This window comes from Mustela lutreola, chromosome 16, assembly GCF_030435805.1.
Source record: "Mustela lutreola isolate mMusLut2 chromosome 16, mMusLut2.pri, whole genome shotgun sequence".
NCBI lineage: Eukaryota > Metazoa > Chordata > Mammalia > Carnivora > Mustelidae > Mustela > Mustela lutreola.
Window position 1 is genome coordinate 48,184,150 of NC_081305.1, and position 19,595 is coordinate 48,203,744.

A 19,595-nucleotide genomic window follows, 5' to 3' on the forward strand; every position below is an offset into this window, starting at 1 on the left:
CAGACCTGTACCTCTGGGGCTAATAATACATTATATGTTAATAAAAAATTAAATTAAGTAAAAGCAATATAGCAACTCCTTCTTCTTTTAGTGTCTACATGGTGTGTTCTTCTCCGTCCTTTTAATCTATTTAGATGTATCTTTTTATTTATTTATTTGTACCTTTATATTTAAATTGGGCTTCTTGGGCTCCTGGGTGGCTCAATGGGTTAAAGTCTCTGCCTTCAGCTCAGGTCATGATCTCAGGGTCCTAGGATCTAGCCCCGCATCGGGCTCTCTGCTCAGCAGGGAGCCTGCTTCCCCCTCTGTCTCTGCCTGCCTCTCTGCCAACTTGTGATCTCTGACAAATAAAATCTTAAGAAAAATAAAGTGAGCTTCTTGTAAACAACATATACTTGGGTCTTGTGTTTTGATGCACTCTAACAATCTTTCTTCAGATTGCATTTAGACATTCAAAGTAATTGATGATATAGTTGGATTACTAATCTAGCACAGTGGTTATCGTTTTTTTTAATTTGTTACCCTTGTAATTTGTTCCTATTGTTGTCCTCAACCCTTTTCCTTCCTTTTGTAGTTTGAGCATTTTATGGATTCCATTTACTCTCCTTTTCAATGTAACAGTTATTTTTTTACTTTGTTTACTCATTACTGTATAGGTTACAGTATATCTCTACAGCTAACCCAAATCCACTTTCAAATAACACTACCATTTCACAGGTAGTGTGGGTACCTTAATATAACAAAATAATACTGATTCCTCTGTCTCTCCCTTGTGTCGTTGCTGTTATTCATTATGTGTGTGTGTATATCCACACACATATATACTTAAGTACATTATTGCTATTTATTTTTTGGACGAACTAATGTGTTAGATCAGTTGTAATGTGTTAGTTAGATTAACTGTAATGTGTTAGATCAGTTAAGAATAAGACAAATGTTAATTTGCCTTCATTTATTCCTTTTCTGATGCTTGCTTTCTTTCTTTATAGATCTGAGCTCCTGAGCTATGTCGTTTTCCTTTTCTCTACAGAACTTTTTATATATATATATTTTTTGCAGGGCAGGTCTACTAGCAACAAATTCGATCCATTTTTGTTTTTCTGAGAAATCCTTTATTTCTCCTTCACTTTTGAAAGGATAATTTCACAGGGTATAGAATTCTAGATTGGTAGGGTTCTTATCTCAACATTTTAAATATTGCCCTCCACTCATCTTGCTTGCATGGTTTCTGAAAAGTTGGATGTCATTACCTTTACTCTTTTACAGGTGAAGTGTTTCCTTCCTCTGACTTCTTTCAGGATTTTTTCTTCCATCTGTGATTATCTGTAGTTTGAAAATGATACGCCTAGGTGTAGTTTTTTCTTTTAGCATCTTTCCTGCTTGGTGTTCTCTGAGCTTCTTGGAGTGGTACCTGAATGTTTAAATTTGACTTCCTTTGGGGGAAATTCTCAGCCACTATTGTTTCAAAACTTTCTTCTGTTCCTCTCTTTCATTTCCTTCTGGTATTATTATTTATGTTACATAGTTTCAGTTGTTACATAGTCCTTGGATATTCTTTTTTTTTTTTTTTAGTATTTTCTGTATGTTTGCTTTTCAGTTTTGACCATTTCTACTGAAATACCCTCAAGCTCATTTCTTTTGTCATGTCTGTCTAGTCTACCAACAAGCCCATTAAAGGCATTTTTCAGTTTTGTTAGTGCTTTTGACGCTACCCACCCCCCACCCCCCGGCGATTTTCAATCACTTTGTTTACATTACCAATCTGTTCTTCCTGTCTACTTTAACAGAGCCCTTAGCATCTTAATGACAGTTGTTTTAAATTCCTGGTCTGACAATTCCAACATCCCTGCCTTGTGTGTCTGGTTCTGATGCTCTGTTTCTTCAAATTTTGATTTTAGCCTTTTTAGTATGTATTGTAACTTTTTCTTAACACTTGGGACATGGTGCACTGGTAAAATGAACTGCTATAAATAGAAGTTTTGCAATGTGGTGGTAACTGGTGTCATGAGAGGAAACATACTATAGGACTAGAATTAGGTTTGTCTTTCAGTAAGACTTTGCTTCTGGCCTATGAATTTCATACATTTTCCCCAGTTCCAGCACCCCAAGTAGGACAAGATGGCTAGAGTGGTCTGGATTTGGGTATTTCCGAGGCTCTGAAAAATCCCCAGCTGATTCTTCCAAGAGCAGTCCTGTTAAGAACAGAATGTCCAGATATTTTTCAAAATGGCTCCTTTGTCTCTCTCCCTGCACACGAGTGTTTTTCTCTGATATTCAGTGTGAGGAAAATTCCCAGATGTGTGTTGATTTAGGTTTTCCTACCACAGCACTGGGGTTCATGGAGGAGGGCGGAGGGTCAGCTCCTGGGTTTCCTTCATTCTCTGTTCCTGTTGGACTAATCTGGGGAACAGGAGTTTATCTTGCCACCTCACTTGTCTTATAGACTAAGAAGAGTTGTTGATCTTCCATTATTTTCAGCTTTTTACTTGTCAGGATCTAATGGCAATTTCCAGCTTCTTACATGCTAGAACACAAAAGTCCCTGTCTTCTCATATCTTGTTCTAGTCTCTAACTTTCTTTTTTTTTTTTTTTTTAAGATTTTATTTATTTGACAGAGAGAGATCACAAGTAGGCAGAGAGGCAGGCAGAGAGAGAGAGAGAGAGGAAGCAGGCTCCCTGCTGAGCAGAGAGCCCGATGTGGGGCTCGATTCCAGGACCCTGGGATCATGACCTGAGCCGAAGGCAGAGGCTTTAACCCACTGAGCCACCCAGGCACCCCTCTAACTCGTTTCTTACTAAGAATTTAGAATGTGCATGTCTATAATTATCTAAAACTAGGATCATCTCAATATTTTAATATCTTCTCAATCACCCCAATCTTAAAATTTTGACTAATGAGCTTTATGAAGTTTTTTTTTAAACTTCAATTTATTTACATTCTAGATAGTTAACATATACATTAAGATTTTTTTCAGGTATAGAACTTAGTGATTCATGAAACAGAAAGTGTTAAATGTAAATATAAATATAATTTTTTCATTAAATATTTTGTGCATGTTGAGATTTGACAAATATAATCAGGGAGTGGAATCGGGAATTGTTTCCCATGTCTCACTCTCAAACTGTTTTCTTTCCATTTCCTATTCTATAATGCTTGTTGCTGCACTTTCTAAATTTCTCAATGAGCCACCTGGTTTGAAGATTACATGACAAAAAGATGACCTCATGCAAGAAGAAATCCTACCAGCAGAATGTCAACACTTCCTCGATTCCTAGCCTGTTGGCCCATCCTGCAGATTTTCTACTTGCCAAGCCATCGCAAAAGCTTTAGAGAAGTCTTTAAAAAAACACATATTCCCTTCTCTCTCTACACATACACCCTGATGGTTGTTTCTCTGAGGAACCTTATATACCACAGAACTGAACACTTAGCAATAACAAGTTGATAAACTTTATGTGTGTTTTATACAATAACAAATGTTTTTTTTAAATACTGTAAGAATTTTTATGATACAAAGACATAGCTTAAAAACACTGGTAGAAAAAAGGCCAAACAAGAATTTTCTAGAAAGGTGGTTCAGATGGTTCAAAAACTTTTGAAAATGAATTAATATGAAACTGAACTTAAATTTACTTTAAACTTCACTTTCCCATTTTTTTTTTTTTAAGATTTATTTATTTATTTGACAGAGACACAGCAAGAGAGGGAATACAAGCAGGACGAGTGGGAGAGGGAGAAGCAGGCTTCCTGCTGAGCAGGGAGCCTGATGCAAGGCTCGATCCCAGGATCCTTGGATCATGACCTGAGCGGAAGGCAAGCACTGAATGATTGAGCCCCACAGGCGCCCCTCACCCTCCCATTCTAAACAACTCTTTCACTCAGTGATGATCACCTTTGTTGTATAGACAATGTGGCTCTAACATATGCCACAGAGCCTTGCTTGTTATTGAATGCCACACTTTTGCACACACAACATGGATAATACTAAAAATACATATATGCACTTAGTGAAAACAGCTATTTAGGAGTTAACTGTTGGATACCCTTTATATAAAATTCTAGCAAATGCAAACTGAAGTGCCACCCAGGGCTGGCAAGTGGGTAGGGCTGGGAGAGAGAATAGAAATGGGGCTAATGGAAACTACAGGGCCTATGGATCAGTCATGGTGACTCCAGTGATGCTCCCACTGTGCACACATATAAGAAAATATAGTTTGGGGCACCTGGGTGGCTCAGTGGGTTAAAGCCGCTGCCTTCGGCTCAGGTCATGATCTCGGGGTCCTGGGATCGAGTCCCATATCGGGCTCTCTGCTCAGCAGGGAGCCTGCTTCTCTCTCTTTCTCTCTCTCTCTGCCTGCCTCTCCATCTACTTGTGATCTCTCTGTCAAATAAATAAATAAAATCTTAAAAAATATATATAGTTTGCACTTTTAATAAATGTAGTTTATGTCAATACCTCCATAAAGCTGTTTAGAAATAAAGATTCCATATAAAATCTGGATCTCCTCTTCCTCTGGAAATCATATAACATCTGGCAAAGTTGTACTGACTCCATCAACACCCTTCCCTGTATCTTAGGTTTGTTAACTCTGATCCCTTCTCAAAACAGAAGGAAATGCTCAGAGAAGGAAATGCTGGACAAATGGAGAAATCCAGCCAAGAAAAACAAGCCAGTCTCAAAAAGACCAATACTGTCTGATTCCACTGACATATAGTATCTGGAGCAGTCAAGTTCACAGAGACGGGGTGTAAAACCACAGCCGCCGGGGGTGGTCAGGAGGGGAAGGAGGAGCTGCTCCATGGATACAGTTTCAGTTTTGCCAGATGAAGGGAATTCTGGAAATTAGTTGTATAAATATGTGAATTTTTGAAACTACTAAACTGTGCGATTCAAAGACAGGGTAAACTGCTACATGCACTTTGCCCCAACATAAATGTGAAATGAAGTGTCTTTCAGCAGGACAGGTCAGAGCAGATATTTGGCTGAAGTCTTTCCCCCTCTGCAATGCTCTTTGGCGCAGTGTGAACTTCTTGGTGAGGAACAAGGTTGGAGTTTGAGATGAACAAAGGCCTCTGTCTGCTGCACAAATAGGGTCTTTTTCCATCGTGAATTCTCTGATGTGTAATGAGGCTGGAGTTGTGCTAAGGCTACGCACTGACGGCCCTCAGAAGTCTTCTTCCCATGACCTCTTGATGCCTAATGAGTGGCAAGCTGTACCAAAACCATACTGCATATCCGCTGTCCTCATAAGGCGCTCCTCTGGGTACTAAGTTTAGAGTTGTGCCTAAAGCTTCACTCTATTCTCCGCACTCCTGAGTTTGCCAATGGAATTCTCTGGTCAGTGGCTTCAAGTTGTATCTCAAGATTTCCCCATATTTAAAGTGCTCACAGACCTGTTTTCACTGTGGATTTTCTGGTGATGAACGAGGTGGGACTTTCTAATGAAGGCCTTCTGACATTTGCTGCACTCATATGGCCTTTCCCCAGTGTGGATTTTCTGATGCTCGACAAGTATATGCTTGTGGCTGAAGGCTTTCCCACATTCGCTGCACTCGTAAGGCCTCTCTCCAGTGTGATTTCTCCAATGTTTAATGAGATTGGAGTTATACCGGAAGAATTTCCCGCAGACACTGCACTCATAAGGCCTTTCTCCGGTGTGAACTCTCTTATGTCTAATGAGTCTGCAGTGGTACCTAAAGGATTTCCCGCATTCGCTGCACTCATAAGGCCTCTCTCCAGTGTGACTCTGCCAATGCTTAATGAGCTTGGACTTGTACCTAAAGAATTCGCCACATAAGCTGCACTCATAGGGCCTTTCTCCAGTGTGAACTCTCTGATGTCTAATGAGTGTGGAGGTATACCTAAAGAATTTCCCACACTCACTGCACTCATAAGGCCTTTCTCCAGTGTGAACTCTCTGATGTTTAATGAGTGTGGAATTGTACCTAAAGAATTTTCCACATTCACTGCACTCATAAGGCTTTTCTGCAGTGTGAACTCTCTGGTGTCTAATGAATGTGGAGCTGTACCTGAAAAATTTCCCACATTCGCTGCATTCATAAGGCCTTTCTCCAGTATGAACTCTCTCATGTCGTATCAATCGATAGTTGTACCTAAAGAATTTTCCACATTCTCTGCATTCGTAAGGCCTTTCTCCATCGTGGATTCTCTGATGTTTCACGAAGTTGGCGTTGTACTTAAAGAACTCCCCACATTTGCTACACTCATAAGGGCTTAATCCAGTGTGAACTCTCTGGTGACTAATGAGTGTGGAGTTGTACCTAAAGAGTTTCCCACATTCATTGCACTTAAAAGGCCTTTCTCCGGTGTGAATTTTCTGGTGCTGAACAAGGTGAAACTTTCTAATGAAGGCCATCCCACATTTGCTGCATTCATAAGGTCTTACTCCAGTGTGGATCTTCTGGTGATTGGCAAGGACCTGTTTTTGGCTGAAGGCTTTCCCACACTCAGTGCACTTGTAATCATTTTGTCCAGCTTCAAAGGTCTCCCCATGCTCAGTGTCCCTGTCTGGTTTCAGCGCATGGTGAGGGGTCAGGTGCTGGAGAAGGCCTCTGCTGCATGTGAAGCTACTCCCTGCCACGCGAACGCTGTCGTTCACTGGAAAGGAAGGACTCCCCTCATCCCTTCTGGAAAATCTGTCTTCAATCTGCTCCTTTTGGTGCTGGTGCAGGTCTGCCCCACAAACAGATAACTCTTGGTAAGGGTTCATTCCACCATGTTCAGCCAAGCGCAAAAGGTCTTTCCAGAGTAGGCCACACAACTCCCAGGGCTGGGACTTCTGGGTGGGTGGGCCTGGAGTTAAAGTCCTGACCTGTGACCCTCCTATAGGATCACCTTGCTCTGAAGGGGACTCCTCGTCCTGGGCTCCGTGCCAGCAACCTGTAAGCAGAGAAATGCTGGTAAATTGCCCCCTGACTTTGGTGAGAGGTGGCGGCCCCATGGGGAATATCTGTTAAACACACCCACGGAGGAGACCACGGGAACAGGGAAAGGAAGGCCTGTGGTGCAGAGCTCAGCCTGGCAAGCCCCCGTGATGGGAGAGCCCTGACTCTGGGGAAGGACACAAGGGAGGGTCCTGTCTTAGTCCATCTGGGTTGACACAACAAAATCCCACAGACTGGGAGGCTTACAAACGACAGAAATTTATTTCTCACAGTCCTGGAGGCTGGAATTCCGAGATCAGGGTGCCAGCACGGCCAGGTGAGGGCCCTCTTCCAGGCTGCCAACTTCTCACCATGTCCTCACCCAGCAGAAGGGGCTAGGGGGCTCTGTGGAGTCTCCTTTACAAGAGCACTAATCCCATTTGTGGGAGCTCTGCCTTCACGACCTAAGCATGCCTCGAAGGCACCATCTCCCAGCACCATCACACTGGGAATGAGGTTGCAACATATGCATTGGTGGCGGGTGGTGGGGCACAAACACTCAAGACAGAGCAGATGCCGTGCAGGGAGGAGACGCAGGGTTTTTGAGTCCCTGCTGTGCAAAGGGCCATAGCTGCTGGTGACCGGTGAGCCTGGTGCAGAAAACTAAACAGACCTAGAAATAATGAACCACGTGGACACACTGCAACTCCAGAACTACTTAAGGGTATGTGTGGACCAATCCATATCCTCGGTATAGCTCAGACGTTGGTGAACCCTGCCCAGGGAGCAGTGACACAGTCAGGGGCCAAGGCCTGCAGGTGTTGGATTGTGCTAGGAGGAGGATTCAAATTCAGAGTAGACATGAAAGTGGAGAAAAAGGTGGAAATGAGGTGTGGCCCCTGACCTTGGCTTCAATCAGTGGTGAACAAAGGACAGATCCCCAACTCTGACACACCCTTCAACCGTTCCCTCGCACCAGGGCCACACACTTTTGAGTGTCTTTTGCCACTGACACAGTAATATCCACATGGTAGGTACTACTGATGTGACACCTGAGACAGGCCAGTCCTAGATGAAAGAAAGGAAAAGGCAAGGCCAGCGTGACCCCAAGCAACCCAACACAGGATATCCAACATCTTAAAATTACAAGAACTTCGCAGGAGAGGCTATAGAAACAACCCAGTGTACCCCCAAATCAGTAATTAGGTTGGTGCCTGAAATTTCTGGCACAGGGAGAACCCAAGAAATGTCAGCAAGAGGAAAAGGGAAAGCCCGGGGCATTATAGTTCCATGCATCTAGACATGGTGACCCAACCAGGGACAAGGGCGGTCTGAGGGATCTCCAAGACAAACTTGAACATCTCTGACTTCTGAGCCTGATCTTGCAAGTGCTCCAAGCAGCAGGGATGGGACTGCATCAGGAGAGTGGGTGCAGGGTGCATGGCCCAGGCCTGGCACCAGTAACACAGATGCCAGGAAACCGCGACAGAAAGTAGTATCCACAGTCTCGTTGTGGAAAGGCAGAGCTGCCCCTCAACCAAAGGGGAAGAGTAGAGCCCAGTTCGGGACGTGGCAGGGGCGGTGCAGGCCTTACCCACGGAGGACAGAAGTGCACAGGTCTCCAGCATCACGGCGTGGTACAGAAAACGCTGAGCTTCATCAAGGAGGCCCCACTCTTCCTGGGAGAAACAGATGGCCACGTCCTCCAAGACCACACGGCTCTGCCGAAGTTGGAACATCTGGTTCACAAGCAGCTTCCTTTGTGAACTGTGCCTCGTGCATTCTCTAGTTAGCTATTCACCATCCGCTAATCATACACTAAACAAACAGCCAGATGTGCTTCTCCATCTCCCTTGCAATCCGCAGCCCACACTGAACTTGTACCCCAAGCCACACTTGCCCTGCCCAAAATCAAGCAGGACCGGGTACCAGACAGCCAGGGATGCCCCTTCTACCCCACTTAGAGGGAAATTACAGAAAATAGTCGTCACCAAGCTTCTCACCCCACTCTTCCGGCATTTCTCCCAGAAAGCTCAATAAAGGCTCTGACCTTAGGCGTCCCTCTGCTGGCATATATGCCTCCTAACCAAGTTGGGCACTTGGCCACGTGGCCCTGTACCTGATGTGCTCCCAACCCCTGAGAAACAGAGTAAGAACCTCCTTTCAGTATCATTGGTCTCCATGTCATCACTCATCCACCTCCATAAATTAAACTCCCGTGGGTGCAAGTATGGGATACACTTCTCTCCAGGCCTTTATGTCCTTCCCGCACATATTCCCCGCCCCCGCTTGTCCTCCTCCCTGACTTCCCAGTGCAGAAGAGTTACCAGCTGCTGGTGGCACTGGTGCCTGCTCTCGCCTCATTCCCACTGACCAGTTGAGTCCAGAAGGTGGTGTAAAACATGAGGAGCGAAGGGGCAGAAGAACATCATCTAGGTAAAGGGCCCGACAGCCAGTTGCCCTGGGGGTCCCCCCGGTCTTGTCTGAGAGGTGAGACTCAGACACTCAAGTCAAACTTGGACTTGTCCCTCTCCCTTGGGCACCCTGAGCCAACCACTCACACTCTGCCTCACCTGCATGTTGGTCGCTGGACTCAGCCCCTCTACACAACCCTGACTCCTCCACAGTGACAACTCCAGACACCCCCGGGCCATACCACAGGCATCTCCTTCACGAACTAATAGGCAAACACATCCCGGATCTGATTCAGCCCCGGCCCTGCCCCTGAACAACGAAGTCCCCAAGGCACCCAGCACCAGGTCCAGCCCCAAGCCTGGTTTGAAGGTCTCCCTATCGGGCCTGGCTTCCGGCGTCACCACCAGCCACCTGCCCGTGTGAGGACATCACACACTCTCAGCCCTTCCCCACTTCTGTATCACACCAGCTGTCCCCTAAGCAGTTAGAACCTTCCTCTCTCATCTGAAGGCCAGGCACCCGCAACTCCCCACACCCACTCCACATGAGGTCCAGCACGATGTCAGGCTGGCCGGCTTCCCCTGCAACATCTGTGCAGGTGCAGTCCGGTCTCAGAAGACTTTCTCACTCCTACGTCCACTGTCTCTTTCTCTCTCCCCGTGTCCCTCTCTCTCTTGCGCGCACACACACACACTCAGCTTCCTCAGCTTTGTGATGCCACACCACCAACCAGGTGCCCAATCAAGACATGGCAGCTGAGTGGCTCAGTCAGTTAAGCATCTGACTCTTGGTTTCAGCTCAGGTCATGATCTCATGGGTCATGGGATGGAGGCCCTTGCTGGGCTCTGCACTCAGCAGGGAGTCGGTCTGGGATTCTCTCTCCCTCTGCCCCTCCCTGCACTCAGGCACTCTCTCTCTCTCTCAAACAAATCAATCAATCTTTTTTTTTTTTTTTTTTAAGATTTTACTTATTTATTCAACAAAGAGATCACAAGTAGGCAGAGAGGCAGGCAGAGAGAGGGGGGAAGCAGACTCCCCGCTGAGCAGACAGCCCAATGCAGGGCTCAATCCCAGGACCCTGAGATCATACCTGAGCCAAAGGCAGAGGCTTTAGCCCACTGAGCCACCCAGGCGCCCCCAATCAATCTTTTAAAAACAAACAAACAAAAAACCCCAGTACTCAGGCCCTTCATTCTCACTCATGCTCTTCAAATGGCGTCACCCCCATAACCTAGAGATGCTGCCTCCTCAATCTGACCCACAGCTTCCACCCAGCCCACAACCCAGCCACCGTGCTGTGGTTGTCCCCAGCTTAACTCTATCCCCCAAACTCTGTGTTCAGGTGCCTACTTGAGGGGCACCAGGGGGTTCAGTTGGTTAAGCATCTGCCTTCATCTCAGGATATGATCCCAGGGTCCTAGGATGGAGCCCTGTGTTGGGCTCCCTGCTCAGTGCAGAGTCAGCTTCTCTCTCCCCCCTCCACATGCTCACTCTCGCTCAAATAAATATAATCTTTAAAAAGAACATAAAGCACCTACCTGACACCTTTCCTTGGAATTTCTGGGACTTCTGTGACAGACAGAAACTGACTCTTCACGTTCCCCTTGCAAATTCCTACCACGGACTTCCTCCGTTTTAGTTCAAGCATCCATCCTTCCTAACAAGGCCAAAAGCTGGGGGCATCCCTGACTCTTCCCACTAGCCCACTTCCTCATCAACCCGAGTCTCCACATCTCAAAATATGAGGAGTGCTGTTTAACACACATTCAGAAACCAACGGCTCCTCTACATGCATGGCCACCGGTCCTGGGCAGCCGCTGCCACATCGCTTACCTGGACTGCCGCCAGCATTTCACTTACAATCCCCTCCCTGCCCATCTGTCTTCCCCTCTGCAGCCAAAGGGAATTTGTTAAAATCTCCGACACAACACCTTCTCTTCTGTTTCAAACCTTCCCTACTTCCCAGCAACCACAGATTAGAGGTCCAGAGCCCCAGCTGTCACTCAAGGTCTGACACCTGTGCACCCCAGTCAAACCCAACCTGGCTCCCCATTCTCACCAGCTATAAAAGAGACCTGCGGTTTCCTGAACATCCCAGCTAAGTCTCACCTCCAAGCGTGTGAACATTCTGAATCCTGCAGCCAGGGTTGAGTGCCGCATCTTACATCACGGGTTAGAAACGGGAACTGCTCTGCATGTAATCTAAATACATGATCCTGGACTCGGGGAAAGCACATGGTACTCAGACTTAAGAGAGTGAGAAGGGTAAGAGAAGCTTCAGGACACTATCACTCTCTGAGGGTACATATATCGGTGACAACCAGGATGGCTGAAAGGAGGGACCCCCTCCACTCACCTGCACAGGGTCCATAAGCATTTCTGCCACCACCGCTGGACCCTATGGGAGGGAGGAGATCATGAGAAATGAGTAACCATGGAAGGATGTCATGAACTGAGCTGGACCACCACTCCTCCTGCCCTGCCCTGGAGCAGAGTGATCTCAGCCTGGTGGCCCAAGTCCAGCTCCTCCAGAAAATGGCTGCTTTTATCAGCAGGGTGACAACTGTTCCTGTCCAGAGGATCAATACTTTTGTATACATTTGCAGTGCAAATGAAGTACTAGGGTTTTGAAATTTGAGGTCTTCGTTTTTACCACTTTCTAAGATTTCAGAAGATATCATACATAGGGGCACCTGGGTGGCTCAGTGGGTTGGGCCTCTGCCTTCGGCTCGGGTCATGATCTCAGGGTCCTGGGATCGAGGCCCCCACATCAGGCTCTCTGCTTGGCAGGGAGCCTGCTTCCCCTTCTCTCTCTGCCTACTTATGATCTCTCTCTGTGCCAAATAAATAAAATCTTAAAAAAAAAAAAAGATATCATACATAAAATTTTACACTGTAAACAACAGGTAACTTAATGTCAAATCAATTATTAAGTGTTTGTATAAATTTAACTTGCAGAATGGGTTTGTTTCTGTCTACCTCTGCGTACATATTTAAAATAATGATTAATGAGTACTTAAGTCAATGCATTTTGTTACATGTTTTTAAGGTAACGAGTTGTAGGAAAAGGCTGAGCAGAGGGACACGCTCATAGTCCATACAGCAACAAAACCTGCCTGTTACATAACCCTCAGGGAGCTTGTTGGAGGCCCTTGACTGGACAGCAGCTCATCAGTCTTGCCCTGAGGGGTGAGGAAGCAGTCCCCTGTCTGGGACCCTGAGGCTCCATCAGCCTGGCTGACCTTTACTTTGTTCCGTTGGGAGTGGTCCTGAGGGTCAGCTGAGCCGCAAGCACAGTCAACACTAGCACATAACACCAGCTCCACCCGAGGGAAGTTCCTCACCCCAACACCTCCCTTCCTAAAGACACGGGGACAGACCTCTCCTACAGCACATCTGCTCTTTTTACAAGGAAGCGTCAGGGATGCGGACAACTGCCTCCCATGCCTTGCCCACAAACTCTCAGCCTCTGCCTCCCTCACCATCTAGAATCACCTTAGGCCTCGCTCCTTGATCTTGCCTTCAGGCCCTGCTCTGCCGCAGTGCACGCCCTCTGCATCCTTGACAGGACAACCCCGCCTGTCCTCCAGACCGTTACCTGCAAGCACTCATGAGAATCTCCATCCGCGGTATCCCAGCATTGGCGAGTCCAAAACCAAACTCAGGATCTCCCGCCTCCTGCTCCCTGGGCTCGCTCCCCCACCCCAACCCCCACCCTTTAGATGTTCAGGCCAAGAAGCCTGGACATGGCCCTTCGCTCGCTACCTCTGCTCACAGGTGTGGGTGATGCGGCCCGAAACCCCGTAGGTTCCGTTGTGGGCTCCACGCAGGATCTCATCGCATCTCCTGCCGACGCCGCCGCCCTGGCCCAGCAGCCATCAAAACTGCCCCGGGGCGGGGGGCTGCAGTGTTTCCTCCGCTGTCTCCGCTCCGTCCCCATCCTGCGCTCCCCTGCCTTAAACTTGTGACTCTGCGCAGGGCCCTCTCCCACCCCCGCCCCTTCCGACCTTCCGCGGACCCGGCTGCCCACGCCGCCACTGCAGGCAGCACTCCGCCTCGCCCTCCGCTCCCCGCACCCGCTAGAGGCCCGCCTCCCCCCACCCCGCGGCCCCGACTCAGGAGCACCTGCCGGGCCCTCCCCCGCCACGCCCCACCGCACCGACGGAGCCGGGACCGTACGCCGGGGCGCCCTCTGCTCCCACCCCGCGGGCCCGGCTGCCGGGAGCTGCGCGGGCGCCCCTCCATCCGGCTGCTAGCGCTCGGGGCGGGGGGGCGGGCGGCAGGCGGGCCGGGGGTCGCAGCACCCACCTGAGCCGGCTTCATCCGCGCAGCCTCCGCCAACGACCGGCGGGAAGGGCGGGGAGCGGCTGACGGCCGGGCGGAGACAGGAGAGCCTCGTAGCGGCCTCCGCGACGGGGACGACGCCGCTCCCCTCGTTCTCCCGCCCCGTCACCTCCGCAACCGCCAAACGCCTTGGAAGCCTTGAATCCCCGAGACCGAGAGCAACCAACTGACACAGAGAGGGAACGCCGGAAGTCCCGCCCCCCGGCGCGCACGCATGCAGGCGTCGCGCTCTCAAGGCTTCATTGGTTCAGCCGCCGCCGCCGCGCCCCGCAGACTTCTGGGTATCGTAGTTTCCGCTACCGTCGTCACCCTCCTCTCTTAGCCAAAGGTCCCCTCTCCTACCGTCGCGGATTAAGCACGTGAGGCCTCGTCTGGGCCTCTGGGAAATGGAGTCCCGTGGCCCCCAACGGGGCGGGGTCTCGCCCGCTCTTAAAGGGGACCTACAGGATATCTTGGAGCGCAGGCTGGGAAGTCACAGACCGGTCGGGGCGCGGTTGCTTCGTGGGCTAAGAAGCACGGGAAGCGCTTCAAGGCCACACGTCCGAAGGGACGCACCGTATCCCGGCACCACGTCCACTTACAGCTGTCTGCGACCTTGTCCCTTTTCAAATACAATCTCTGGAGTCCGTTTTAACCAGCGGTCCGTTTGGACCAGGACGGGAAGAAAAGGCTTCCAACGGAGCTGTGGAGGGGAGACGGGGGCGGGACGACCGGCCCGAAGGAGGTGGAAAGGGTGACGCTGTGCTTCTGATTCCCGGAAAACGTCCTTCCAGCACGCAGAACCACTCAGTGACTGAACCCCGAGAGTACTGTTTCCTCAAATGCCACGACTCCATAGCCGAACTGTCAATTCCTCCAAGGACTGGAAATCTAGGGCGCCTGGGAGGCTCAGTCATTAAGCGGCTGTCTTCGGCTCAGGTCATGATCCCGGGGTCCTGGGTCCTCCCAGGCTAAGCGAGGAGCCTGCTTCTCCCTCTCTCTCTGCCTGCCCCTTCCCCTGCTTCTGAGAGCGCGCGCTCTCTCTCTCTCTGACAAAATTAAAAAAAAAAAAAAGAAGTTATCAAACTCAACACCCAGAGAACAGACGTCTCTCCAAAGACACACAAATGGCCAACAGGTATATGAGAAAATGCTCATGGTCCCTAATCATCAGGGAAGTGCAAATCAAGACCACAATGAGACATCACCTCACACCCAACAGGAGAACTATTATCCAAAAAGCAGAACACGAGTCTTGCCAATGATGTGAGAAACTGGACCCCTTTCACACTGTCGGTGGGGATGCAAAATCGTAGAGGGCTATGGAGCACACCATGGACGTTCCTCAAAAAAACTGGAAATAGAACTGCCACACGATGCAGTAATTCCATTTCCAAGCACACACACAAAAGGACCTGGAAGAGATATTAGCAAGTCCACGTCCACTGCGACACGATTCACAATAGCTAAGATGTGGAGACAAACTGAATGCCCATCAACAGGTGAATGGATGAAAACACAATATACACAAATAACAAAAATATTACTCAGTTTTTTAAAAGGAAGTTTTGCAATACGTGACAACATGATAGACCCTGAGGAGATGATGCCAAGTGAAATAAGCCAGACACAGTATAAAGACGAGTATTGCATGACTCCACTTAGGTGAGGAGGAATCTAGTCAAATTCATAAGAGTGGAATGATGGTGACAGGAGCTAGAGGGAGGGGGAAATGAGAAGTTACTAACCAACAGGCATAGTTTCAGTTAGGTAATACAAAATGTTATTTTAATCATTTTCTTTGCTGTTAAAGGAAATCTGACATTTCTCATGTTTAACTGTTAGTATACACTGGTTTTTTACCTGTTGGAAAACGTCACCAAAAAGATAAGACCACCAGTTGACCTGTGACTTAGACCCCGGGCACTCCACGGCTCCTCACCCACTCACTGTCCTTGGAATGTGGGTCCTGCTTGTCTTTCTCCCTCCCAGAGACTGCTCCAAGGACACAGCCTTGAGATCATGATGTGGTGTTGAGAACACCTGCACAATGTATGGGACTGAACCCAGTTAAGGCCTCTTCATAAACTTCTCAGATTTGACACACGGTGCAGGGATCCATTCGTCTTGTTGCTGCCCCAGACAAGCCTCATACTACATTCCCTTTGCTTATTAAAACAGCCACCTACCAATCTGGACTGGCCTCTTTCTTTGGTCTCTCCCTACCCTCTGCATACAGGAGTTGGTTTTATTTTTTATTTTTTAAAAGGGTTTTTATTTATTTATTTGACAAAGAGAGATCACAAGTAGGTAGAGAGGCAGGCATAGAAAGAGAGAGGAGGAAGCAGGCTGGCTGCTATGTAGAGAGCTCAATGGGGCTCGATCCCAGGACCCTGGGATAATGACCTGAGCCAAAGGCAGAGGCTTTAACCCACTGAGCCACCCAGGTGCCCCCAGGAGCTGGTTTTAGACTACACTTGGGAAAGCTCCTGAGAGAAGTGTGAACTTGACTACTCATCATTTTTCTTTTCTTTTTTTTTTTTTTTAAGATTTTATTTATTTATTGACAGACAGAGATCACAAGTAGGCAGAGAAGCAGGCAGAGAGGGGGGGGAAGCAGGCTCCCTGCGGAGAAGAGAGCCCGATGCAGGACTCGATCCCACCCTGTGATCATGACCTGAGCCGAAGGCAGAGGCTTAACCCACTGAGCCACCCAGAGGCCCCTACTCATCATTTTCAATATTGAGTGAACAATTGCATACCACCCAAATACCTTTGGAAGGGTAAAGCCAACTCTTCAGAACACTCACCACAAACTGACACATGCATTTTGGCATTTGCTATTCAGTACACATGAAAACAGCATAAACTCCTTGCCTTCTCATTTTGTTGTTTCCTTTGCTGTGCAGAAACTTTTTTTTTTTTCCATTGGAATCGTTTTTAATATTTAAATACAAAAAGTGAGCACTTACTTTGTTTTCTTTTTTAGACAGACACACAGGTCTCTCATAGCCAAAATGGGCAGAGGAAATGAGCTCCTGCTTTGTCCTCCACAGTCCCCATCCTATGGTTGCAACTGCTGCCCGGCCCTCCCTCCTTTCCGACATAGAAATTCACAGTGGCTGCTTTACACTATGGCTGTAACGCATAATGTATTTCATATCGTGTGCATGTCCCTTCCCAACATCTCCATGCTTAAAAACAAAAATGGTCATGGGGATATCCTTCCCAGTGGCGTCAGTTCCTATGCCACAATGGGACAGTGAGATCTTCTGGTCATGAGGGATTTAGTGAAAGGGGTGGGATGGCCAGAGCTGGAGTAACCGTCTGCACTGCTGCGTTCTGGTATCAGAGTGAGAACAGAAGAAATGGGACAACGTGGAGGGCACAGTTGCAAGTTGGGAGTCTCTGTGAGACACTGGGGAGAATTCTCCCCACCAGGTTTAGATAGATCAATGTGCCAAAGTTTAAAAAAAAAAAAAATCCAAATAATCAGCAGTTCAAACACTATTGAATTTTCAAACTTGTCCCATCAAGACAAGTCTAGCAGTAGCAATCTAGATCTTTCCAGGAAGTGAAGGTAGAGCTCCTGGCATTCCTCCTGAGAGCCCTGTGTTAGGCCCTAGAAGTATCTGCCGCTGCTGCAGTTGTTGTTGTTGCTCCATTTGCAACTTCTCCGTCTCAAAAACAACAGGAAGAACCAGGATCATGAAGGAAGTGGTCCCAATCCACAAGGCTGCCCTGGAAAACCTGTACATTTTCTGAGCCACAAAGAGGGAGAGATCAAAAGTGGCTCCAGCCGCGGACCGGACCCTCTCTGGGAACATCTCCGTCAGACCCCACAGTCTCTCCGATAGGGTCTCATCTAGCTCCTCGTCGTCTTCCTCCTCCAACTCCTCCTCAGTCTTCTCGGAATCGCCTTTCGGAAGCAATTCGTCCGGGGACAGGGGCGCCCCAGGACCGCCAGCGGCGGCGGCGGCGGCCATCTGTGCAGAAACTTTTTAGTTTGATGTAGTCCCACCCATTTCCTGTGCTTTGGTGTTAATTAAAAATTCTTTTCAATACCAATGTCAGGGAACTTTCCCTTTATGTTTTCTTCTAGCTTTACTGTTTCAGGTCTAATGTCTAAGTCTTTAATTCATCTTTTTCGGGGGAGAGAATGAATGAGAGAGAAAGAAAGTATGAGAGGCAAGAGATCAGAGGGAGAAGCAGACTCCCCACCAAGCAGGGAGCCCGATGTGGGACTTGATCCCAGGACTCCAGAATCATGTCCTGAACTGAAGGCCATCGCTGAACCAACTGAGCCACCCAGGTGCCCCCTTTAATTCATCTTTAGTTGATTTTGTCTATGGTGTAAAATATGGGTCCAATTTAATTCTTTTGCATGTGGATATCCAGTTTTTCCAACACTATGTATTAAAAAGACTATCATTTCCCCCATTGTATATTCCTGATTCCTTTGTCAAAAATTAGCTGCCTTTATATGTGTGGGTTTATTTCCAAGCTCTCTCTTTTTTCCCATTGGTCTTTGTGTCTGTTTTGACGCCAGTACTGTACTAGTTTCATTAGTACAACTTTGTAGTGTAGCTTGAAGACAGAAAGTTTGATACCTCCAGCTTTGTTTCCCTTGTTCAAGATTGAGCTATTTAGTGTCTTTTGTGGTTCCATATAAATTTTAGATTTTTTTCTATTTCTGTGAAAAGTGTCATTGGAATTTTGACAAGGATTGCATTCAAATATCTGTAGATTATTTTGGGTAGAACAGACATTTTAACATTATTAATTATTCTAATCAATGAAAAATGGAATATCTTCACATTTATTTGTATCTTTGATTTTTTTCATCAATGTTCTATAGCTTTAAGTGTTCAGATCTTTCACTTCTTTCCTTACATGTATTCTGAACTAATCTTTTTGTCACTGTTATCAAGCAGATTGTTTTATTAATGTCTTTTCCAGAAAGCTAGTGTGTAGAAATGCAAAACTGATTTTTGTGTATTGATTTTATATTCTGAAATTTCACTGAATCGATTTACTAATTTTTACAGTTTCTTTTGGTACAACCTTTCACGTTTTCAACATGTAAGATCTGCAGACAGACATTACTTCTCCCTTTCCATTTTGGAGGCCTTTCAGTTCTTTTTCTCACCCAGTTGCTCTGGCTAGGACTTCCAGTACTATGTTGAATGAAAGTGGAGAGAATGGGCACCCTTATTCATAATCTTAGAGGAAAAGATTTTGGCTTTTCAACGTTGAGTATGATGTTAGCTATGTGCTTTTTGATATGTCTCTTATTATGCTAACGTATACCCCTCTACTTGTTACCAACTTTTTATCATAAAAGGATGTGGAAATTTGTCAAATGCTCTTTCTGCATTTATTTGAGATGATCACATGATTTTTATCCTGTTAATGTGGAGTATTACATTTATTCTTTTGCATAAGCTGAGTCATTCTTGCAGCCCAGGGAAAAAGCCGATTTCATCATAGTGTAAAACTTTTAAGGTGCCGCTGAATGTGGTTTGCTAGCATTTCTTCGAGGACTTTTGCATTTATGTTCACCAGTTTCCAAATATTTAAAATTCAGAGAAAGTTCTGCCTGCACTGTTGAAATGCTATATTGTACACCCAAAACTAGTACAACACTGTATGTTAACGACACTGGAATTAAGATTTTCAAAAACTGAAAATAAAAAAAAGAAGAAGTTTTGTCTGGAAGTGGAAGATGGAAGTGAGTGTTATCAGCAGGACTGGTGTGGGAGGGCTTTATTCTTGCCAGGTTCAACCATACACAAGGGGCAAAAACTAAGGCCTGAACTCAACTGTGGAGTTAATTTTATTTTATTTTATTTTTTTTAATTTTTTTTAAAAGATTTTATTTATTTATTTGACAGACAGAGATCACAAGTAGGCAGAGAGGCAGGCAGAGAGAGAGGAGGAAGCAGGCTCCCTGCTGAGCAGAGAGCCCGAT

General features: G+C 46.9%; 2 protein-coding genes across 3 annotated transcripts; both read right to left on the reverse strand.

The window, feature by feature from the left end:
* Positions 1–3,437: 3,437 nt before the first annotated feature.
* Positions 3,438–13,837, reverse strand: LOC131818159 (zinc finger protein 548-like). Of its 2 annotated transcripts, XM_059152359.1 has the most exons (4): positions 13,610–13,837; positions 11,658–11,699; positions 8,481–8,607; positions 3,438–6,902 (listed from the first exon to the last, which is right to left on the reverse strand). In XM_059152359.1, the coding sequence occupies exons 1-4, from the start codon at positions 13,622–13,624 to the stop codon at positions 5,362–5,364; spliced, it is 1,725 nt and encodes a 574-aa protein (XP_059008342.1). In that variant the 5' UTR covers positions 13,625–13,837; the 3' UTR covers positions 3,438–5,361. The 2 variants fall into 2 exon arrangements, with proteins under 2 accessions (XP_059008342.1, XP_059008343.1); XM_059152360.1 differs by lacking the exons at positions 11,658–11,699; positions 13,610–13,837 and adding an exon at positions 10,840–11,404.
* Positions 13,838–16,757: 2,920 nt separating this feature from the next.
* Positions 16,758–17,612, reverse strand: LOC131818203 (mitochondrial import receptor subunit TOM22 homolog). Its single transcript, XM_059152466.1, has one exon. The coding sequence runs from the start codon at positions 17,608–17,610 to the stop codon at positions 17,182–17,184; it is 429 nt and encodes a 142-aa protein (XP_059008449.1). The 5' UTR covers positions 17,611–17,612; the 3' UTR covers positions 16,758–17,181.
* Positions 17,613–19,595: the final 1,983 nt, after the last annotated feature.

What these genes read in the sequence shown, in the direction of transcription:
- LOC131818159 (XM_059152359.1), bottom strand. An exon ending in TGCTTATGGACCCTGTGCAG is followed by an intron (nt 8,608 to 11,657) that starts GTGAGTGGAGGG and finishes CAACTTCGGCAG; the next exon opens with AGCCGTGTGGTCTTGGAGGA. An exon ending in TGCACTTCTGTCCTCCGTGG is followed by an intron (nt 6,903 to 8,480) that starts GTAAGGCCTGCA and finishes CTCTGCTTACAG; the next exon opens with GTTGCTGGCACGGAGCCCAG.
- LOC131818203 (XM_059152466.1), bottom strand. Translation starts at nt 17,610, where the DNA reads ATGGCCGCCGCCGCCGCCGCTGGCGGTCCTGGGGCGCCCCTGTCCCCG.